The 24,246-nt window shown below is 45.3% G+C and overlaps 2 protein-coding genes across 52 annotated transcripts; both read right to left on the bottom strand.

Moving 5' to 3' along the window:
* The window catches only part of Erich1 (glutamate-rich 1), a gene marked incomplete at its 5' end in the record, with an annotated part of 52,793,804 nt that overhangs the window by 9,121,295 nt on the left and 43,648,263 nt on the right, over positions 1–24,246 (bottom strand).
* Positions 1,910–22,633, bottom strand: Letm2 (leucine zipper and EF-hand containing transmembrane protein 2). Of its 52 annotated transcripts, XM_087588703.1 has the most exons (13): positions 22,172–22,529; positions 21,700–21,819; positions 21,428–21,511; positions 19,879–19,995; positions 18,001–18,451; positions 16,465–16,608; positions 11,185–11,331; positions 10,491–10,691; positions 9,262–9,381; positions 5,627–5,740; positions 3,676–3,768; positions 3,087–3,161; positions 1,910–2,222 (listed from the first exon to the last, which is right to left on the bottom strand). In XM_087588703.1, exons 5-13 carry the CDS (start codon positions 18,358–18,360, stop codon positions 2,160–2,162), a joined length of 1,317 nt encoding a protein of 438 aa, XP_087444829.1. In that variant the 5' UTR covers positions 18,361–18,451; positions 19,879–19,995; positions 21,428–21,511; positions 21,700–21,819; positions 22,172–22,529; the 3' UTR covers positions 1,910–2,159.

Below are 24,246 nucleotides of genomic sequence, written 5' to 3'. Positions count from 1 at the left end.
AGTAGCAGCAACAGCCACTGTGGTAGAATTCTGTGTAAAATGTGAGCTGTGTCTAATGTCACTACAGGTGTGTGTTAGAGGGAGCTTCAAGTTGTACCCGGCGAGACTGTTCACGGCTGGTGGAGCCAAGCTCCTTCACATCCGCAGGAGAGTAGAGAGCTGAGAGGGCTTTGAGGCAACATTGTATGGCCTCCCATCCCCTTAGCTAGTAGGAACCAAGAAGGGAGTAGGCCAGCAAGAACACTGGAGTTGCTAGCCCTAGTGGAGAATGCCCTTAATCCCAGCACTTGGAAGCTGGCAGAGGCTGGCAGATGTTAGGTTCAAGGACAACCTGGTCTACATTGTGAGTTCAAGGCCTGCACACTCTGGTCTAAAAGGAAAACAAGAACACTGGTTATGAAGGACTGTGGAACAGGTTCCCTTTTGTTTGACACATAACACATTCAGAATCCTCTTCAGTGCACTGCCTGCCGTTGTATGCATGCCCTCCTACATAGAAGTGATGCATTTAGCACCCATGCTGCTGTAGCTTCCAGTGCTTGCATTGAAGGCATCCATGGAGGAGCATTGAGTTCGAGGTCAACCAAGATTGCACAGTTGAGACCCTGTCTCCAGAAAGTAAGATGGGGGAGGGGGAGAGGCAAGATGGACCCCAGTAGCCAGGCTCCTTAACTATTTCCATTTTCCCGTTGAGAAAGCCAGAAGGAATCCATAGGGCAGCCATGCATGAGTCAGGGAGATGGAAGTGGATAAAGCCAGCTGACCAGCTAATCCCTTTCCCACACCACACACCTATGATATGCACTAAGTTTAAAAACCCACCACTTCAAAGGGGAAGTTTTATTGTGAAACACCTAATTATGGCAACATCCAGGAACGATGTAAGAGCACAGCAGTCGTCAGCCTACAGGAGTCGGTTGATCAGCACACAGGGTGGGGCCTGCCCTCCATGACAAGGGAGCATTTTGAGGTACATGTTCTGGGCTGGGGTGTAGTTCAGTTGCTAGTGTATGAGACTGAGCATGAGGATTAAGGAGTTCTATGGCTGTGTGGTAGTGGCCCCTTTAATCCCAGCACTCCGTGAGTTCAAGGCCCGGGAACTGGATGGGAATGTTTTAGAGCTCTTTATGTAGTTCTAGCCGTCCCAAAACTCACTCTGTAGACCAGACTGGACTCTAATTCACAAAGATCCACTCTCCTTCCAGAGTGTGTGTCACCATGGTCTGGGTAGCTAACTTTAAGGTTGATATTCATGTATGTAAGTGTTGTGTGTGTGTACCATGACTGCTCCCTGTGAAGCTCAGAAGAGGGTGCTGGATGCTGCTGTAGAACTGGAGTTGGAAATTGGTTGTGGGTGCTGGGAACAGAACACTGACCCTCCACAAGGTCTAGTGGTTTTAAAGACCAAACAGTCCCCCAGCATCACTATCTGTTTTAACTGCCCACTTCTCTAAGAAGCTCTGCCTCACTGGGAAGGATGCACATCCTGGCCCATGGGTGCTTATGGTACTGTTGGACTGAGGAGTTCCTCTGCAAAGGCTGGTCAGGTGCTCTTAAAGGTGGTTTGGGGAATCTCCATGTCACAAGAAGCAGAGAGAGGTATCCAAGGTGCCAAGCTGACTCCATTGTATAATACATTTCCCCTTAGAAGGTCCACATCCAATTGGGCCTGGTTACAGAAGTATGTAATCCTAGCTGCATGGGAGATTGGGAGAGTGGGGCAGGACATTCAAGGCTAGCCTGGGCAATTTCATTCTTACCCTGAAATGTATAAAAAGTAAAAGGGCAGGGGATAACGTTTCCATGAGTGCTCACCTAGAAACCATGACCCTCCCCCTCCCCCAGCTCAGTCCCCATCACTGTCCCCTTCCCCAAGTGCACAAAAACAGGAAGCTGTTCAAACACAACATGGTGGGAGTGGCTTTATGCAACGTTTAGTAAGATGACGAAATTATACAGTAGAGATAGGCTGTAATTAAGCTTCTCTAAGTGGCCTGAACTTGGTGTCACTGCTCGGATCACGAATGGTCACGAGGCCTCCAACGACTTAATGGCTGATCCTTTATCTCAAGCCAGACAGTCTCCGCTAGAACTCCTTCATGGACGCCACTGCTGACTGGCAGTGATTGGAGAGAGTGAGGCCCATCTTCAAGGTATCTTTAGGCTCCTTTTGAATTAGCCTTGCTGTTCTGTGAGGTCTCCTGAGACTTGGCCTGGAGGATCTGGGTATAAAACAGGACTTTAGGCTCTGGTCACAAGCAGCTTAAGTTCTGCAGGCATCCACTTTGACCTTCTAAATTAATGGCCACAAGCCAGGCTCAACGGGTGTCAAGCCTGTGATCCCCACCTGACTGTAATCCCTGTCCGGAGGCTGGTGAGGTCGCAGAGCCGGCCTGAGATCCAGGAAGGCCTGAACTACATTCAGAGTGAACGTCCTCCACCCTCACCCCTCCACAAAGAAAAGCAACCAGACAGCAGCGGCCACAAAATCAGATTTGTGTGACTGCTTTGGTGATGAAGGTGAAGACACAGGCACGGGCCTCTCTGAATGCCGACCCAGCCATAGGCTCACCCACTATCCATCCGCAGTGGACCTGTCACATGCAGTCCATCTCCCCCAACCACCCACTCCCTCCACTGGGTGACCTTCCTCCTGTTTGCCTGTCATGCTTTCTGGCCTCCCCCAAATTACTTGGCCCAAATGGGAGAAGTGGGCACAGAAATTTCCTATTTACATGTATTTTTCTAAAACTTTAATTGTTTCCCTGCTTGTATTTCCTGACATCAGAAACCTGTGTAGACTACATAACATGTGGGAACCATTTGCATTCAGCACATAAAAACCAAGGCTCTGCCTATAGTGTAATTAGCTCCTAGACTTCCATGCTCAGGTTGCTCCACCAGGGGGCTGGCTTCTCCCCTCTACTTTTGGATAGTTGAGGGGAAAAGGCAGCAGTTACGAGATTGCTAGAGTCCTTCCTGTTTGGATGCCAGCAAGAACCGTAGTGTTTGCGGTGGGCCTGATTCCGCAGCCTCAGCGCCCTTCCAGATACCTGGGGAGAGAGGTTTCTCTGTGGATTACTTACTGCTTCTTTGGAAATAGTTGCTGATGGTGTTATGAGGGGTGGTGGTACTGGGGGCAGCTGTATAAATTCTTCATCCTTAAACATTAGAACTGAGAGATTAGTGACTTAAGCCAGTGCAGACCAGGATCTACCATGAATGCCAGGGACTTGTAACAACTCTATTATGGAGGTTGTGAAAGGCAAAGATCTGAAAATTACACGGAGTCAAATGTTGACTTAAACCATTACTTGTGGAAGTGCTGGGGATGGAGACTGTGGTCTCCTCCGTTTTCCACAGCCCTTTACCAGTGAGCTACATACCCAGTCCCGTCGGAACTCTTTTACAAACAGATTAAGCAGTGTAATCAATGTTCTTTATTGCCAAGTAGTACTGCATTGAATCCAATGAGTCCTGCTTCATTGGGAGGGTTAGAGATGCAGACCACTGGCTGGGTGTGTACGCCTGTCACCTCAGTACTCGAGAGGCTGAGGCAAGGGATCTGAAGCTGGATCCAGCCTGAGCTACAACATGAGCTCTTTTGAAGGAAAAGAAAATTAACGTTGGAAAAAAATATTTTCAGTTGAATCAAGTAGAGGGAGAGTAACTAACCTTCGTTCCATTTAGCTGAGGTGCAGGGTCCGTAATGTCCTCCTTTGACTCGGGGGGCAGAGATGACGGTATCCCAAGGTTTGTCTTTGGAGTCTGGGGAAACATTATGCAAGTGTAAAGTGTCCTGCCCAGAAGCTTATGTAAAGGAATATGTGCCTTTGAGCAATCTACCTTCATGTCTGTGCGCGTGCGAGCGCGCACGTGTGTATGTGTGTGCGTGTGTATAGTGTATGTGTGCGCGTGTGTGTATGTGTGTGTGTGCACGTGTGTGTGCGTGTGTGTGTGTGTGCGTGTGTGTATGTGTGTGCGGGTGTGTGTATGTGTGTGCGTGTATGTGTATGTGTGCACGTGTGTGCGCGCGTGTGTATGTGTGTGTGCACGTGTGTGTGCGTGTGTATGTGTATGTGTGCACGTGTGTGTGCGCGTGTGTATGTGTGTGTGCGCGTGTGTGTGCGTGTGTGTGTGTATGTGTGTGCGTGTATGTGTATGTGTGCACGTGTGTGTGCGCGTGTGTATGTGTGTGTGCGCGTGTGTGTGCGTGTGTGTATGTGTGCGCGTGTGTGTATGTGTGTGCGTGTGTGTGAGCGTGTGTGTGCGTGTGTGTGTGCGTGTGTGTGTGCGTGTGTATGTGTGTGCATGTGTGCATGTGTGTGCGTGTATATGTCTGTGTGCATGTGTGTGTGTATGTGTGCACGTGTGTATGTGTGTGTGCACGTGTGTGTGCGTGTGTACAGGGTCTCACTGTGTAGATCTAGCTGTCCTAGAGCTGATCTCTGCTGGGATTAAAGGTGTCTGCCTGACTGTATCTTTCCCTATTTTGTCATTTTGAGATGAATTTCAATGTTAAGGTTGGCCTGGAATTCACTATATAGACCAGACTAGTCTTGAACTCATAGAGATCCACCCGTCTCTACCTTCCAAGTGCTGGGATCAAGGGCGTGTGCCACTATGCCTGGTAGACTTCCTTGAGTTACACGGAATATGCTCCTGCAAGTTAGTATTTGAATACTGAGCTCCCTATATACAAAAGTCGAATGGTATTTAGACTCCAGGATTTAAAACACATAGTTCTAGGTCATAGAAACTACATAGTAAGACCCTGTCTTCAAACAAACAAACAAAACCAAACCAGGCACAGTGACCCATGCATTTAATCCTAGCGTCCAGGATGTAAAGTCAAGGGGATCTCTTTGCGTTCAAGACCAGCTTGGTTTACATAGTGAGCTCCAGGCTAATTAGGGATTCATAGTGATATACAAACCAAATATACAAAACAACGTGGCAATTCTGGTGTTCCGGGTCATAAAGAGTAAAGCTGGGGCTGGAGAGATGGCTCAGTGGTTAAGAGCCATCTCTTCCCAAAAAAAAAAAAAAAAAAAAAAAAAAAAAAAAAAAAAAAAAAAAAGAGCCATCTCTTCCAGAGGTTCAAATCCCAGCAATCATATGGTGGCTCACAACCATCTGTACTGGGATCTGATACCCTCTTCTGGTGTGTCTGAAAACAGCTACAGTGTACTTATACATAATAAATAAACAAAACAAAGTAAACCTGGCAGTGGTGGAGCACATCTCAATCCCAGCACTTGTGAGGCAGGGGCAGGCAGATCTCTGATTTTGAGGTCAGCCTGGTCTACAGAGCTAGTTCCTGAAAAGCCAGCCATCCAACCAAAAAAAGGAAAAAAGAAAAGCAAAGAAAAGAAAAAAACATATAATAAGTTGAAAAAAATTAACATTCTATGCTATCCCTTATTTTCTTTAACATCTATATAAATATGAACAAATTAAACGGAAGAAAAGGAGCCGTTAGCTTAAAAGGAGACAAGTACAGGGGTTGCTAATGAAGAGGACTACAAGCCAGCAGACCTAAACTCCCGAAGGAGTGTCTGCTCTGACCAGAAGACACGGTGAGAGGCTGGTGGGACCCAGGCTCTGGCTGCATCCATGCACTTACCTCTATACTGGGTGGGAGTTCAATAGGCTTTGGCTTCACGTCTATCAGGTAGAAGGTGCGGGACAGGAGCAAGAGAGAAGGGGGGACGTTCTCCTTCAAGTGGAGGTCCAGCCACTAGAGAATGGAAGGTAGTGAGACAGGGCGTTATAGACCGCTATAGCTACAGAGGACCTGTGGTCATCTATTGCTTCCCTTGATTGTAACTTTGCCCAAAGCACACAGGTAACCTGTGGCACAGGATAAGAACACCGACCTCCTGGCTTCTACCCCTGGGCAAGTACCCAGCAACCACTTGCACTAGTCACTGAAACTCTCCATGCAGTTGTAGCTGAGTGTCTTCTCTTAGCAAAACCAGAGGGTTGGAAAGGATAACCCAGAGGCCAGGCGCATGCCGTAATCCAGACTCGGGAGGCTGGGGCAGGATGCTGAGTTCAAGGCCAGACTGAGCAACGTGATAAGAACCTGCCTCAAGGGCTGGAGAGATGGCTCAGAGGTTTAGAGCACTGTCTGCTCTTCCAGAGGTCCTGAGTTCAATTCCCAGCAACCACATGGTGGCTCACAACCACCTATAATCAGGTCATGGTGGCCTGTAGCTGCATACATGCAGGCAGAAAGCTGTATGATGTATACATAATTAATAAATTTTTTTTTAAAAAGGGAGGGGTTGGGGATTTAGCTCAGTAGTAGAGGCCCTGGGTTCGGTCCCCAGCTCCAAAAAAAAAAAAAAAAAAAAAAGAACCTGCTTCAAAACAAAAACAACCTTTTCAACCAAGGACGCCAACATTAGGATGAGGGTGTGATGTGAGTTTTAGAGCACCTCATTGGCCAAGTTTTGGCTTGTTGTGTTGACTTTAATTTGGCTATGTAGCCCAGGTCTCTCCCCTGAGATCCTCTTGTCCCAAGGCTCCTAGGTACTGGAATTACAGGCTTGGGCCACTATGTCACAACTGTTCTGTAAATGTTATGTAATGAGTGTCACATTGTTTTGTACTTTGCTTCTGTGTGTGTGTGTCTGTGTGTGTGTGTTTGTGTCTGTGTGTGTGTGTGTGTCAGTGTCTGTGTGTGTCTGTGTGTGAGAGGCATAGTATGGATCTGAGGGAAGGTCAGAGGACACCTTTGAAAGGGGATTCTTCCTTCCACTGTCTAGAAACTAAACTCAGGTATCAGGCTTTTGCAGTGAGTGCTTTACCAGATGAGCCATCTTGCCATCCTTTGTCCTTTGCTTTTTACCCCCACTGAAGCAGAACCATGTCAGTCAATGTAGTCCTGCCCTTCAAACATCCAGATAGGTTTCCATTGTATAAAAATGCAATGGTCCCAGCACTCAGAAAATGGAGACAGGTAGATCTCTGAGCTCAAGGGCAGGGTAGTCTACACAGTGAGTTCTAGCCGGGAAGGGCAGCATAGTGAGACCCTGTCTCTAGACAAAGAGGACAGAACAGAGTTTAGGACAGAGGCAGCAGAGGTGGCCGCCACATCCTCTGTTGTTTTTCAGGACAGAGTCTCATGCCCTCTATGACGCAGGCTGGCTGGTCTTGAACTCTTGGTGGGCCTCATACCTCAGCTTCCTGAAGGCTAGGATTAGAGGTGTCAGCTGCCGAGGCATGTGTGTTTGGTTTTTTTTATTATATATATAAGTACACTGTAGCTGTCTTCAGACACACCAGAAGAGGGCATCAGATCTCATCACAGATGGTTGTGAGCCACCATGTGGTTACTGGGATTTGAACTCAGGACCTCTGGAAGAGCAGTCGGCCTCTTAACCACTCAGCCATCTCTTCAGCCCAATGTTTACCATTTTTAATAGCTTTTAATTTTTTTGAGACAAAGCCTCACTCTGAAGCCCATGCTATCCCAAATCTCACTATATTGCCTAAGCTGGTCTGGTTTCCATGGCAAGCCTGCCTCAGCCTCTCATCCCTGGGACGCCCTCTATAAACGTCCATCTTCCAGTTAGCTAGAGCACTGTGCTAAGAGGACAATGGCTCCCTCACACAGTTTTCAAGTGACAGCACTGGCCCTTTGCCCCAAATAATCTTAACACGATACAGAAGTTTTTACACTGATAGCAATGAGAACCTAAAGGAGCTAATTCTTGGTTTTCCACTGCACTGCTGCTGCTGTTAGAATACAGTGTGCTCCCTGATGGGGCTGCAGACATCCACCACCAAAGCCAGTACCGCATGCTGACTTGGAGCACAAGAGGAAAAGTAGCCAATGTGGGCTCTGAGGCGAGATCTGTCAGCAGAGCCTGGCAATGATAGCCTGCGTGTGAGACTTTCTGCCAAGACCCTACTTTGTTGTCGCCAAATTCTAAATCAGACTCGAAGATCCACCCGATGATATACACACCTCCCGGTCATTCAGGCATTAATCTAGATCAGCAGTTCTCAACTTGTGGGTCACAACCCCTTTGGGGTCAAATGACCCATTCATAGGGGGTCACTTAAAATCATCAGAAGATAAATATTTACACTACAATTCATAACAGTAGCAAAAAAGTTATGAAGTAGCAACAAAAATAATTTTATAGTTGGGGGTCACCACAGCTTGAGGAACTGTATTCAAGGACTGCAGCTTTAGGAAGGTTGAGAACCGCCGGTCTAGATGCTTTATGAAGGGATTTTACAGATGGAATTGAGGTCCCACGTCAGTCTACTCTGAGATAGATCAAGGTGAGCTTTACCTAATCACAAGACCTGGAGGCCCAAACCAGAGGTCCAAGGTCTGAGGCCTGAGAACGGAGGGCAAACTTGGCAGATAGAAGCAGGAGCCAAGAGGGAAATACAGGTGGCTCCTGGAGCCGAGCGAGGACAGGCGGGCCGGCAGCCAGTGAGGAAACAAGAACATCCTCCTTTCTACGGCTGTAGAAAACTTGGCTCAGCCAACAAGCTGGGGGAGTTTGGGAACAGAGTACTCCCTGGGGACTCCAGGAAGGCCTCCAGCCAGCACTTGTGACCTTTGGCTGCTAAATGGCTGCCACTGTGATCATTCGCCATCAGGGTAGTTTGTGGCAGCACTGCAGAAGACTGGGTCCCTCTTCAGGGTGTGACTAGCTGCTCCATGAAATAAGGCGAGGTCTGAGTGGTGGCCTGGTTCTTTGGACTTTAAATGTTCTTCCAAGTTCCATGTGTTAAAAACATGTTCACCAGCCTATGGTTCTATTGGGAAGTGTGAGGCCTGCTGGGAAGAGGTTGGACCATTGAAGGGAATTTGGAGCCTTGTCTCCTGTTTCTTCCCTTTTTTAAAACACAAAATCCAGGGTCTCGCTTTGTAACCCTAGCCAGCCTGGAACTCACTGTGTAGACCAGGCTGACCTCAAGCTCACAGATCTGCCTGCCTGCGTCTCCCAAGCGCTGGGACTAAAGGTGTGCTCTCTCTTCTTTACCTCTTGGACACCATAAAATGAAGAAGACTTCTCTGCTGTGCACAATACTCTCTGGCATAGAACCAGAGAACGAGGACCAGGCAACCACTGGCTGAAGGCATGGGAGCCATGAGCCAAAACAAACCTCCCTCCTTCAGACTCATTTTGTCACAGCCGTGGAAGGCTGACTCACAACTTGCAAAGGAGAAGTCCCCACAAGAGGTCTGTGAGTCCCAGGGAGAAAGTCTCAGTGAGGAGGGCTGCTTGCCTCTGTGAGCTGCTGGCGCAGTTGTTCTTCAGTGAGGCCCAGCGACCTCATCCCCCGGGCCCGACACGCAGCCTGAAGTTCTGACACACTTAAAGCCTTCACCCCTTCTTTGGCAATGACCTGCAACGAGTGTAGGGGACAGTATTAGATCTTTGGATTTCAGTTTGACTTAATCCCTAGATTCCAGCAAAATTGATAGAAACCCCAAATCTGATGCTCTGGCCCTCTGGCCCTGTACTGATTGCTGTAAACCGGCTACTTAGGGAGGGAGCAGTGGAAATGAAGGGATACCTCTAACAGATGGCAATAAACCATAGTCACAGAGCTGCTCCCAGAGTCTTGTCACTAAAGTATTTCCTATCTTGGTTTGGATTTTGTCTAGTTGTAACATCTACTGTTCCTTTCAGTTTTTAGGGCTTGTTAGAAAACAAACCAATCTGTTTTGAAAAGCTTCCTGACCCCGTTGGCTGAGTGTCTTAGTGCTGTTTCCCATACTCCCTCCCCAGGAACAGCCTGGGTTCTCTGGTCTACAAGACCATTGATAAATGACAATTTCTACATGGTGTGAAGAAACTATGGTTCTTCTGGGACCAGTATTGTTCATACCACACTTCTAAAAGCAACATCCACAATCTGAATAGGGCCACTGTGTTTATGTCTTCTTTGTTTTGGAAAGCTTGCTTCTCTAAGTGGAATACTGCAGCAGCTGGCTGACATTCAGGAAAGTCTTTTCCAAGTTTTAAAGGAGCCTAATTAGTAGTTAGAGTCCAAATGGTGGCTTCCACAAAATGGCCAGACCCTGGTTTTCCTCCTAGCATTGTGTTCTGCCACCTTCTTTTCACCAGACCAACTCACCCAGCAGAATCTTTTACTTTGGCACTAGTTCCTCTGTAGGAGAACTCTGTGTGTGCGTGTGTGTGTGTGTGCGCGCGTGTGTGTGATGGGGTGCTGCCAAGAATCTACTGAGCTGGTGTTTCCTTCCTGGCAGGTCCTAAGTAGATTATACCCAGCTAATACATCCAGATTGCTGGCTGCTTACAATGACCTTCGCAAGATACAACAAACGAACACAGAAATGAATAGTAAAGTTTGAAGCAGTCATAGGGATGGTTTCTCGAGCCATTCACTTTGCTGGATGACCGTATGGCAGACCCGACAGAAAACTACACAGTTAGCTAAGGTGCCCTCCGGGGCCTCCCTGGTGCCCACTGCTGCGGTTATGCTCTTACTTCATCATCTGCTTTTATAGACCTCAGGGTCATCAGGAGCTGGAAGCGGAGCAAATTGTTTGTGCCGAAGGCCTGCAACTCCAGCAGCTTACACAGGGCGACTAGCTGGGGTCGACGTAAGTGCTCCAGGGCTAACTGATCCTCGAAGAGTTTGGAGAAGCGAACTATCTCCTTAGTGGAGGGCTTGTGACCTGTTTGGACCTAGGCAAAGGGACAAAGGCCAGTTAGAATCTCTTACTTAGCGAACCCACCTCAATGAAGTGTTTGGAAAACAAGTCAAAGGAGGTAGGGACTTGATGTGTGGTAGAGACACGGATCCAGTGGCTCACGGGATAAAGAGTGTGCAGTTGTCGACTAGTGGGAGACTGGGTACTTGCCTTGCATGCATGCTGGGTTCGGGGCCTAGTCCAACACCTCTCCTGCCCCCGAAAATCTTTCTAGAATCCACCTTAGTCACCAGAAAAATCAGCAGTATTTTTAAAGTGTGTGTGAATCTTTCTTTTTCAGATGGTTGCTTTAAGGTGGCTTTATTTTACTTTACTTTTGCAAACTACTCTAAACGTTTAGATGATATTTATTTGTAATTTAGATTTGCGGCATTTCAAAGATCCTGAACAATCTGGATGATCCAGGGTGACAAGCTTTTCTTTGTAACTCCAGCCCAGGAGTTGCTGGCCCCGGGTGAGCCCGACACCTGTTTTACATAAGAGGAGAGCTGTGAGGAATCGGAGGAGTCGTCGTCCAACTTGGCTCGGTTCCTCTTCGCCATCTCTGTCATCGTCTCTTGAAGGAATTTTGCTATTTCCAATTTGGCACCCATCATCTTTTTCTGTTTTTCTTCCTTAACAGAAGAGGAGAAGGTTAATCATAACTGCAGGTTGGTTGTGAGAAAAATAACTCTCTCCTTGATCATGTTCATCCCGCAACACTTATCATGGTAACATTGTTAGCAGGCCTGACTAAGTAAGCTTGTAAGAACCAGGCCACTCTGAAGGAACTTCTGACTTGTCTCCTTCAACTTGCATTTATTTCTCACTGATACCATGGTAACATACTTCAGTGAGAGGCTCTGTTATTAGGTGAGTTACTACCTCCCAACCTCATCTAGGCTGCTACTTAGGCCAAACTCTGGTACACAACCCCAGACTGCACTACAAAGAATTCTGACCTTACTCAGTGCTCACGGACCTTACAGTTTAGGTTGAAAATACGTAATTATAATATAGTGTTACGTGCTATAATAGATTTGAAAGAAGCACTAGACAGAAGAGACTAAATATATATTCTTTGTTTTGAGACAGGGTCTCTCTATAGATTCTTGGCTCTCCTAGAACTTGCTCAAGGCTGAGCTCAAACTAAAGACTCACCTGCTTCTGCTCCCCCCCCCCCCCCGCCAGTGAGGCACCACACCTTATTTAATGAGCACTCTATTTTTTTAAAAGATTTATTTTTATTTATATGAGTACACTGTAGCTGTCTTCAGGCACACCAGAAGAAGGCACTGTATTCCATTACAGATGGTTGCGAGCCACCATGTGGTTGCTGGGAGTTGAACTCAGGACCCGTGGAAGAACAGTCAGTGCTCTTAACCGCTGAGCCACCTCTCCAGCCCTAATACGCACTTTTAAGACAGTATTGACCAATAGTTGTTGACTCTCACTCATCATCAGAAATGATAGATGATAGGCAGTGGTAGAATTTTGAAATAATTATGGTCAAAATGCTGGGGCACAGGGCAGAGTGAAGCAGATGTGTTAAGCCACTTCCCCAGGCCTCATCTTCTTGTAGTCAAGAACATCTTCACTGGAATGCTGTGGGTTGTTTCTAGATCCTGATTGCTTTAAGTGTTAAGTAAATTAAGGGCTGCAATTCTAACAGCTTGCCAAGGGCACCCAGCCAGAGTTTAAGTAAATCAAACCATCTTTAGGAAGTTAAGTATTTTTTTTGTTTTGTTTGTTTGTTTGTTTGTTTTTTTTTGGTTCTTTTTTTCGGAGCTGGGGACCGAACCCAGGGCCTTGCGCGGAAGTTAAGTATTATAGTTTGATTTTTTTTTTCCACTTTAATCTTAAGGTCTAGGGGTATAGATCAGTAGTAAAGTGCTTGCACGAGGCCCCGGAGTCTAGTCCTAATGTTGCTGAAAGAAAAAAAGGAGCCAGATGCAGTGGCACACTTTTAACCCCAGTCCGCAGGAGGCAGAGGCAGGCAGATCGCCGTGAGTTCAAAACTAGCCTGGTCTAGATAAGGAGTTCAAAGTCTGCCAGGGCTGCATAGAGAAAGACCCTGACTCAGACAAAAGCAAGCACAAAACAGAAAAGAAAAAGGAACTTCTTTCCAGATCTGTCTTCAATCCTTCATGCTTATTGTCGACCTCATGATTTAGACCCTACTTCCTTCTCTTGGCTCTGTCCCCTTCAGTCTTTCTACCAGCAAAATTATCTTCCTAAAATACCGATTTGGTCATGCCATCCACTACTGTTTAAAGTTTTAGCTTTTATTATTTACTATAGTCAAGGTTCAAATTCCTTGGAGGGGGTAGTGCTTTTCAACCTGCTGTCACCCACTCACTGAGCCTCAGCTCCAAAATTCTTTCCTCGACACCATCTCTTTCTGGTGTTTTAGGCAATACTTCCCACTTACTGAAGGGAAGATTTCATTGTCCCTTGGAGAACTTTGCTCCCACCTTTATGACGTTGTCTAGCAGAGACACAGAGAGACAGTGGTGGGAAGCTTCTTTTCTAGCCCACCCCCTTTGTGGTCATCCAGGCACCTTCCCTGCACTCCTCACAGGCACTGAAGCTCTGTGTGGCCGAATAGAACGTATCATGTGCTCATTAACCAAAGTAAGAGTAGATGTTTGTTTTCTTTATTATTATTATTATTATTATTATTATTATTATTATTATTATTATAAATAAGCCTTTGATTCTTTTATATGTATGGGTATTTTGCCTGTGTGTATGCCTGTCCATAGGGACCAGAAGGCACTGGATCCTGTGGGACTGAAGTTACACATGGTCGAGCCACCATGTTGGATACTGGGAAATGAAGTTGATCCTCTTAAACCCTGAGTCTTCTCTACAACTCCTCTATTCTTTTTTATTTTTTGGAGTTCACTATGTAGAACAGGTTGACCTTGAATTCACAGATCCTTCATTTGTCCTTTCCTTCCTTCTTTTTTTTTTTTTAAGATTTATTTATTATATTTAATACACTGTAGCTGTCTTCAGCCACACCAGAAGAGGGCATCAGATCCCATTACTGATGGTTGTGAGCCACCATGTGGTTGCTAGGATTTGAACTTGGGACCATTGGAAGAGCAGTCAGTGCTCTTAACCACTGAGCCATCTCTCCATTGCCCTCCCCCACTTTCTTTCCTTCCTTCTTTCCAGCAGTTAAAAGAACAGTAGAGAGATTGGAGCATAATTGTGTACACTTTTAATGCCAGCACTTGGGAGGCAGAGGCAGACAGACCCTGGTGAATTACAGGACAGCCTGGTCTACATAGTGAGTTCCAGGACAGCCAGAGTTACATAGTGAGACCCTGTTTCAAAAACAAACAAATATATAATAAAATATAGTAGAGATAGGATATTTAATAAGCAGTAATATAAAACTAGATATAAAAACCCTGTTGACATTATAAACTTTCATAAAAACAAACTAGGTTATATACATATTAGAAGACACAATGTAAAACTCAAAGAATTCTAGAAAAAAAATAGCAGAATCATCTAACTTGGGGCTGATGAAATGGCTCCACTGACTTCTAGAGGACCCAGGTTCTGTTCCTAGCACCTACATTACCCCCTATAACTCCAATTCCAGGAGGTCCAACGCCCTCTTCTGGCCTTCTCAGGTACCACACACGTATGTGGTAAACAGAAACATATGTAGAACAAACATCCATACACATAAAATGTAAGTGACCTTGCATTTGTTAACCAACTTCTAGTTATAACTCCAAAGACATGATCACTTTAAGTGTCTGAACCATGGGTATGGGATCTGTTTTAATCAATCATTTGCCTATCACAGGCAAAGACCTGGGATCCACTCATAGCAATGGAAAAATAAAAATGAAAAAATAAAGAAGTTAGCTCTATTTCCAGGAATGGGAGGGGGGCAGACTAGGAGAAAATATTTACAAAGTATACATTTGATAAAGGACTTGTATACAAATACAGAAAGAACCCAAAACATCCAGTCAGTGGCCCATTCCTTTAATCCCAGCACTTGGGAAGCTGGGGCAGAAGGATCTCTTTGAGTTCAAGGTAGCCTGGTATACAGATCAAGTTCTAGAAGAGTAGGGCTACACAGAGAATCCCTGTCTCAAAAAACCCCAAGTAACCAACCAACCAACCAACCAACCAACCAACCAGAAACCTCAAAACAACAAGAACACAATCAATTACAGAGTGGCCACCAAGGCTGTGGGGATAGCTCAGTGGGCAAGGTGCTTGCTCACACAGGCACAGACCAGCATTCTGCCTCTTTGTAGTCCTACTCTGTGGGACACAGGAACAGACTGGGAAGCTACACTAGCCAAATCAGCAAGCCATGAGCTTATGGAAGAGACCCTAATCAATATACAAGTCGGGGAGCTGATAATATAAAGCAGAACCCTATATAAGGTATACACACTTGCATACACATGCATGGCCATCCACCCACATGTACACCACAGACATTCTCTCTCACACACCTGTGTGCACACACACACATACACACATGCACACACACACACATACACACACATGCACACCCACACATACACACACATACACACACATACACACACATACATACACATACGCACACACACATGCGCACACACATACACACATACACACACATGCACACCCACACATACACATACATACACATACACACACACACACGCGCACACACATACACACACACACAATGGTGGATAAAATAAACATACACCTTCACAAAGAAGTTACAGAGATGCCAAAGGAGCTAACCAGTGCACACCTAGTAGAATGGCTAATGTCCAAATATATCAGATGCTGGGAAAGGCAGGGAACAGCACTCTTAGGCGGGATGCAGGATGCATAACTGCTCTGGAAGACACCTCGGCAAATCCTTACAATGCTAGATATAGTCTTACTGTGTGCACTCACTCTCGCTCAAGTTAAAAAAAACCCGAACGCAAATATTCATAGCATTTTATTCAACACTGCCCAAATCAGAAGCAAAGCAACCAATTTCCAAAAAGTGAATGATTTAAAGAAAAACACTTGTATATCCATAAATATAATTAGTAGAGTCATGTCTTTTCAGGGAAGAACTTCAGAGTTGGGTTTTTTTTGTTTTTGTTTTTTTTCATGCATTGGATCCCCTAAAAGTGGAGGTACATGTGGCTGTGAGCCACCATGGGTGCTGGGAACTCAGAGGAAATCAGGTTCCTATGCCAAGAGTAGTACGTTCTCTTAACCACTGAGCCATCTCCCTAGTCCCTCATGGTTGAACTGTAATTACATATTGCTAAATGGAAGAATCCAATCTGAAAAGTGTGTGATTCCAATCGCATGGCATTCTGGGAAAGACAAAACTACAGAGCGAAACTAGACTGAAAGAGGAACACAGTAGATACAAACAGGCACAAGACATTTTGGTTTTAGAGCAGTGAGACTATTCCAGGTGACCCAGGGTTGGTGGACAGGGAGGTGCTCGAGCCGACAGACCTGCAAACCACAAGGAGTGAACCCCAACACCAGCGATGTGCTTTCACTAGTAACAGTGTATAATGTATTAGCACCGGCCACTCAGGTACACCACGTACCACACTGGTGCGAGTCGTCACTGACAGGAACCCGTGGGGTGGAGAGCTGACTAAGTGGAACATGTCACCTCTACTTTCTGCCCAGTGTTCCTGTAAACCCAAAAAAAAACTGCTCTAAAAACTAAAGTCTATCAATTCTTTTACAAAAGCTTTAAAAGTCCTATATACCTTTTTGGATTCACTTTCAAAAGTTGATGGCAACATGTCTGGGAAGAGCTTCAGAAACACTGGTATCAAGAATTCCATAAAAGGTACAATTATGAACACCACGAATGGGACCAAGCGGAAGACATCAGCGCACGTTCTCAACAGCTGAAGAGACAAACGCACAAGCAACGTTATGTATGCAGGACATGCCCCGGCCGAACCACACAAGAACCAGCACAAGACAAAGCCTGCCTTTGTCTCAAAGTGTGTCAAAACTAAGGTTTTGTTTTCCACAGTCGGAAAGGCGTACTTTCCTCTGCAACATAGCTCTCAAGAAGCATGTATGGGCTGCTCTCAAAGAAACCTGTGACAATCAATATGCACTAGTGACATCTCTTAAGAGTCCCACAGTAAAGGGGTTGGGGGTTTAGCTCAGTGGTAGAGCGCCTGCCTAGCAAGCGCAAAGCCCTGGGTTCGGTCCCCAGCTCTGGGAAAAAAAAAAAAAAGTCCCACAGTTTTATAAAACACTGTATTAGTTAAAGTTAGTTTTTCCTTTTTGAGATGAGGGGATTACCCAGGCTGATCCTGAACTCTCGGTTCAACTGATGCTCCTACCTCACTGTCCCAGTACCTATGATCAACAGTGTTCTCTATTATATTTGGTTTAAAAATGTACATATATAATGGGGTGTGTGTGACAGGGTTTCTCTGTGTAGCCCTGGCTGTCCTGGAACTCACTCTGTAGACCAGGCTGGTCTCGCACTGCCTCTGCTGGGATTAAAGGTACATGCTACCACTGCCTGGCTTATATTTTTAATATATAAAATATGAAACCGGGGTTGGGGATTTAGCTCAGTGGTAGAGCACTTGCCTAGCAAGCGCAAGGCCCTGGGTTTGGTCCCCAGCTCCGAAAAAAAGAATAAAAAAATAAAATAAGATAAAATAAAATATGAAACCTTTCAAGTCCTTGAAAAGATTAAAAACACAATTATAGAGCTGGAAAGACGGCTCAGAGGAGCGCTTGCTGCTATTCCAGGGGACAAGAGTTCAGTTCCCAGCACCCACATCAGGCAGCTTACAATAGTCTAACTCCAGCTCCAGGAGATCAGATACCTCTGGCTTCTGCTGCAGATGCCTACATGTGCACAGCCCCACATGCAGACACACCACACACACACACACACACACACACACACACACACCACTTATACATAATTTAAAACAACGAATCCTAAAAAGCTTCACAATTTTAACAGTTCTGAAGGTGAATACATAAAGGGTAAGAATTTCAGCCAGGAACAACTAGGAACAGAAGGAAACAAGTTCTCTGAGGCTGGGAGGACATATAGATCCTGCTTATGTGCACAAGGCCCTGGGTCCCAATGCTAGCATGGCTGAGGCTGTGGTTTCTCATCAGTAGTTGTAATTTCTACTTTAGGAGGGTGGGGGCGCTCTGCATCAACCCTGGGGCATAAAGCATGCTAAGGGAGGTACCCAAGGGTTTTTAGGAGGAAGCTTTCCTTTTTGTTTGCCATTTCAAATGTGTTTCTTGCCTACCCTTCGCCTCTCTCGTCTGGTTAGCACCTGTCCGTGCAGCAGCCTCCAAACTATTCTGGCAGCGACTTTGGTGTCAATCCAAAGTAAACTGAATCCATTGTAATAGTATTTAACTTCATCTATGATTTTCTGTCTCAAGGACCACTTTCCTTCTGCAACCTCGGTCTGGTCATCTTTGGTAGGCTGAGGGTCTGTCGCCTTTGGCTCTTCCGGGATTTGCTCCGGCTGAGGTTTACCAGGGTGATTTTGTAGCCAGCAAGTCGTGTGCAGTTTTTGGGGGAGTCTGGTTCGTAAGGGATGGACTTTATTGTTGCCTGTGAGCCCAGGGTAGGAGTACTTCCTGCTTCCACAGTTTTTCATATAGGCTGTACGCAAATGAGAATCTGGCAAGTGGAAAAATGCAAGTGGAGGGAAGTGAGAGCAGGGAGGGTGCACGGAATGGCCAGGCAATCTAGAAAAGAAGGATGACACTCTCTCAGTGAGATGTATTACACACAACAAAAGGGCATTTCATCTGGTTAAAACAAGACAAAAGCTCTCTTACTTCTCCCTCTTACTCTTTGTTCTTCTCTGTTCTTGCCCCCTTCCCACCAACTGCCCATGGCCTGCCTCCTGTGTCCTCTACTCTTCTTCTCTCATTAAATCTCCCCATGTGAAAAAAAACAAAAACAAGACAATAAGGCTATAAGCAACTGTTGTTTGTTGTTTACTAACGGATGAAATACAATAGTGTGTGCATATATGTGTGTGTGTGTGTGTGTGTGTGTGTGTGTGTGTATGTGTGTGTGTGTGTGTGTGTGTGTGTGTGTGTGTGTACTTGTATGTTGCTGGGCATCAACCCAGGACCTTATGTCCTTCCTGAGAATCTGATCTACCATTGAGCTACAAGCCCTCTATGTCCAGCCAGAAATGTAACTTCTTTTTTGAACTGACATTGAGGCAGGGTTTCTTTATGTAGCTCTGGCTCTCCTGGAACCTGCCTGTAGACCAGGCAGGCCTGGAATTCAGAGATTTGCCTTCCTCTGCCTCCCTAGTGCTGGGATTAAGTCGTGCACTATTAAGACTATACTGGGAACTAAAGCCAAAAAAAAGTAGGTCGCACGTGTTAGACAAGCGTTCAATCATTGAGTTGTACCTCTAAATTAAAAATTAACTTAAAAAAAGATTTATTTATTTACTTTATGTATGCGAGTACACTGCAGCTGTCTTCAGACACACCAGAAGAGGGCATGGGATCTCTTTACAGATGGTTGTAAACCACCATGTGGTTGCTGGGAATTGAACTCAGGACCTCAGGAAGAGCAATCAGTGCTCTTAACTGCTGAGCCATCTCTCCAGCCCAAAATTAACTTAAAAAGAAGTTAATTTTTTTTTAAAAAAAATCTATTTATTTATTATGTATACATCATGCAGCTTCCTGCCTGCATGTGCACCTACAGGCCAGAAGAAGGCATCAGACCTCATTACGGATGGTTGTGAGCCACCATGTGGTTGCTGGGAATTGAACTCAGGACCTCTGGAGTCAGTCAGTGCTCTTAACCGCTGAGCCATCTCTCCAGCCCCCAAAATTAACTTCTTAAACAGCTGAATTGTGCTCAATCATTGAAGATATTCTTATGAAAAATATTTAAGTAATTCTGAAGAGTAATTTGCCATAGCAAGTTACAAGTTCTGAAACTATTAATTTAAACATCTAGGGGCCAGTGAGATAGTTCAAGGGTGTAAAGGCACTTGATGTTAAACCCTGGTTAAATCCTTGGGACCCAGATGGTAGGAGGATAGAACTGACTTCCACAAGATGTTCCACAAGATGATCCCCAAAAGGGTGCTAGGGCATGCCCTTTTGAGTAATTAAGTAACAGAAAGAATGTAAAATACCTTATTAAAAAATATCTATTGGGGGCTGGAGAAATGGCTCAGTGGTGAAGAGTACTGGCTGCTCTTCCAGAGGTCCTGAGTTCAAATCCCAGCAACCACATGGTGGCTCACAACCATCTGTAATGAGAACCGATACCCTCTTCTGGTGTGTCTGAAGACATCAACAGTGTACTTATATATAATAAATAAATAAATCTTTGAAAAAATATCTATTGGAAAACATTTCTGTCAGGGATGATGCTTGACAGTGCTGTCTGTCTCTCATAAAGTAGATGAAGATCTGACTTGTACTGTTAGCTGCTCTACTGATAACCAAGAATATTTTGAAGAAACAACTTTATAGTCCCCGTGAGGATTAACCAATCAGGTGATACTGCTTTGTCTGTGTGTGTATGGATTCCTTCGAAGTGAAGAAATTCCTCAAGAGCCTTTGAAAATAGGAATTAGAATTGAGCACCTCAACCCGCAGTTTTATATTCTATATAAATATTATATACAATATTTTATATTGTAGTTAAACTAAAACATAAGATCTTAAAAACACAATGCATCCAAGTAAAGAAAGCGACAACAGGCCGAGAGCTGGTCGGAGTGGCCGCTGCCTTTAGGCAGGGCAGAAGCAGGCGGATCTCTGAGCGGCATGACTCTGTGGTCTACAGAGTGAGTTCCAGGACACAAAGTTGAGATCGTGCCTCACAAAACAACAACAAAACCCAAGATACTTTTTTGTTTTTGGCTAAAGGATGGCCTTTTCCTATTCTTTAGTGCAATTTTTAAACATATCAATACATAGTCTATAAATGGCCAAGAGGAAAAATATACAATGAATGTGGCAAGTGGTGAGTATTTAGTTAATACTCCTCTGAATGTGTAGGTGAGATGACAAGAGGCCTTAGACCGGGAACCTGTCCTGGGCTGAGATTGTTCTCAATCTGCTTCACTCCTCCTCACACCCGAGGTCTTCATGTAATCTTTGTCAATAACAGAGGTGTCACTCTAAGACTGTCTCATCTATTTTTCCTCTATCATGTAGTTACAAAATTACTCAGCTTACATTCTAAAGCAGTTCAAATTAAAATATGCTCCTCTGGAGCTGGAGAGATGGCTCAGTGGTCAAGAGCACTGACTGTTCTTCCTGAGGTCCTGAGTTCAAATCCCAGCAACCACATGGTGGCTCACAACCATCTGTAATGGGATCTGATGCCCTCTTCTGGTGTGTGTCTGAAGACAACTATAGTGTACTCGTATACATAAAATAAATAAATCTTTTAAAAAAATATGCTCTTCCTTAAAATGTACTGAAAACTCTGCAAGGTTTTGTACTCAGCCAATCCTTTGTTATGTTGGTTACTTCTTTGAGACAGGGTCCCACTATGTAGCCCATGGTGGCCTTGAACTCACAGAGACCAGCCTACCTCTGCCTCCTGAGTGCTGGGACTAAAGGTATTTGTCACCATGTCTGGCCAGAAACCAATCCTTTTACAACACATATTTTCCATATAAATGCATGAATTTAATGTACATTTTTGTGGGAAATTCCAAGCCTTACCTTGTCCAGAAAATAGCTAAGAATGAATTATAACTGTAGAAGGCCATTTTTTTTTTGTTTGTTTCAACCAACCAACACAGAGACCTAGGCAAAAGAAGTAGACAATTTAGTATTTTAAAAAGGCATCAAATACCAGAATTCGGGCGTTTTTTAAAAAAAAACTAATGCAAGGGTAGAAATTTGCATATTCAAGGTGTAAAATTTCCTTCAAGTTCATTTCCAACAGTCACAGTATTTTCTTAGCTCTGGATTTGAAAATGATCCCAACACACAGAAATGGGTTCTAAGAAGATGATTGTGAAGACGATATGGCCTCCAAAGGCTTTTATTATTTCTGGTCAACAGTGTCTAATAATCTGCTGCGACGGTTAAAAGGAGAAAGACATCTTTATCTGTAACCAGAAAATACAAGTAGAAAGTAAACATCCTGGATTCATTTACCGCCAACCCCAAAAGTCTAAAAGTTCTTACTAATTTTATATGTGAACAGCGAAGACATAATGGTACCTACTAATAGCTCAAGCGCAGATGCAAACGGATCCCATCCTAGGGTTTCTGAATCGCCAGAGTCCGAACTAAGCTCTGTACCTTTAACTAAAACCGTTCTCCACCCCGAGCCGCTCTTCGGCTACTGGCATAATTCTGCTATCTCGCAACCGTGCCGGAAGGAGGTTCCCGCCTGGCCGCCCCCATCCCACGGAAACCTCAGCTACAAAAGCTAACATCGCAAACCGGGCTCAGCACCTCGGAAACCAGCCCCACTGCGGACGGCGCTCCTCCGGGGTGTGGGGGCGGCGGGCCTGCTGCGGAGGCTCCCCAGCCCTCGGCTCCCGGCTCTGGGCCACTCCCAGGCAGTCTGCCCGGCGTTTCGGGGAACCCCACGCCCAGCACTGCGGGGTTACCTCTGCACCCCGCGCTCGCCGCACCAGTGCAAAAGGAGCCCTCGGCTCTCGGCCGGTGGCTTCCGCGGAATGGGGGAAGGACTGTGGTGGGTCTGGGGATTGTTGGAGTGGGGTTAGGTACACCGTAGGGGAAAATGTCCAAAGTTTAGGGGTGAGGTCTGGGGCTGACAGGAGACGCCGAGGGAGCCCGTGATCACTACGAGATGACTAAGGCCCCAAACCCTACCTTCCCAATGCCTCCCCGCCCCCACGTTAGAGAGGCCGGAAGCCCAGTCTCCATGGTTCCACCTCCTGCGCCTCGCCCTGTGACGTCACTCCGAGTGACGCCACTACCATCCAATGAGCTCTCAAATCCTGGGAAGGGCTCGTGTCCTTCACGGTAGCGGCGCGGAAGGCGGCAGGTTCCCTGCACGAGCCCGCGAAGTCACTTCTGGGTTGAAGTTAGTTTAGCAGCGTCTGTATTATCGGACCAAAGCTGCTTTTTCCCCCTGCCCGCCCACATTCTGTAGTCTGGCTAACTCCCCGAGAACTACTTGAATGAAGGCTCTACCAGAGTAAGGTCTGATAGTCGCCTTTGTAACCCATCTTGGAGTCACTAATGACATCGCTTTGATGTTTCCGTTCCTCACCCTTCAAACTACCTAGAGGTCTCGGGTTGACGGAGGAGGTTGTGGGGTCCTGGTGACAGAAGGGGCAGCATTGAGAAAGAAAACACCTTTCTTTTGCGGGGTCTAAGGGTGGAATGCTTCTGAAATCTTCATACAGAATTTGATTTTCTCTTTAAAAAATTTGTTTCACGTTGTCGCTTATCATTAGTTGTGTAGAAATCTCAACATTCAAAAATATATTCTAATGTACATGTTAAATAAGATAGACATTGCGAGTTTAAGGAGACCAGATCCCAGGGAAGGAAACTAAGCCAGCTTTGCAAAGTTAAAGTTCTGAAAAACATTCTTGTTCCTATTTATTTGTTTATCTGGTTTTAACTTTTTTCAATTTGTTTATTTTTTGAGACTTATGTAAATACGGACTGATGAAACTCAATAGATAGCAGAAAGTGGTTTTGAATCCTTGAAACTCCTGCCTGCCTCCCCAGTGCTTGGATTACAAGTGTGCACCACTACAACCAACTTTGGCCCTCTCTCTCGCTCTGTCTGTCTGCCCCCCCCCCCTCTCTCTCTCTCTCTCTCTCTCTCTATATATATATATATATATATATATATATATATATATATATATGTATATATATATATGCCTCGCTCGAGCTTTCTTCAACCTTTCTCTTTGATAACTCTGATGATAAAATTATGAGCTGTACAAAATAGAATAAGTTTTGAGGGCTGGACATGGCAGCGTATGCCTTTTATCCCAGTACTTAATGGACAGGCAGATCTCTGTGAGCTCAAGGTCATGTTGGCCTACAAAAGTGAGGTCCAAGACAGCCAGTGCTACACAGTGGGATCCTGTTTCAAAAGAACCGAAAGGGAAAACAAAAAAAGAAATCAAATGGACTACTTATGGACTACTTAAAATAAGCAAAACTTTTCAGTTTGGCCACTAGGGGTCCCTTTGTGCATGTCAGGCAATTTTCAACTAGGAGTTCCGTTCCACAGTCTGATCTTTAAGAATTAAAATTTACAAAACTTAACTCCTCCTTCCCCGCCTTGAGACAGGGTCTCACTATGTAGCCCTGGCTGGCCTGGAACTCACTGTGTAAACTAGGCTAGCCTCCAATTCACCAAGATCCTCCTGGCTCCTGATTAAACAAGTGTACCACTGTCCCAGGCTAAAACTTTCCTCTTGTTTTCTCTGCCTGAAAATTCTAAGCTCTACAGTAATTATTTTAATATTGATTGTATGCAAAAACATTCTTCTCATTTTACAATGAGATATTATACTGGAATAATTCTTACCCAT

Source organism: Rattus norvegicus, chromosome 16 (assembly GCF_021556685.1).
Source record: "Rattus norvegicus strain SHRSP/BbbUtx chromosome 16, alternate assembly SHRSP_T2T, whole genome shotgun sequence".
Taxonomy (NCBI): Eukaryota; Metazoa; Chordata; class Mammalia; order Rodentia; family Muridae; genus Rattus; species Rattus norvegicus.
This window is presented reverse-complemented; position numbering and strand designations above follow the sequence as displayed.

Excerpts from the sequence above, each read along its gene's own strand:
- Letm2 (XM_087588675.1), bottom strand. The coding sequence starts at position 21,474 with ATGGCCTTCTACAGTTATAATTCATTCTTAGCTATTTTCTGGACAAG. Across the intron at positions 9,382-10,490 it reads CTATAAAAGCAGATGATGAA|GTCATTGCCAAAGAAGGGGT; the intron begins GTAAGAGCATAA and ends CACTCGTTGCAG. Across the intron at positions 5,741-9,261 it reads TGCGCCAGCAGCTCACAGAG|TGGCTGGACCTCCACTTGAA; the intron begins GCAAGCAGCCCT and ends TCCATTCTCTAG.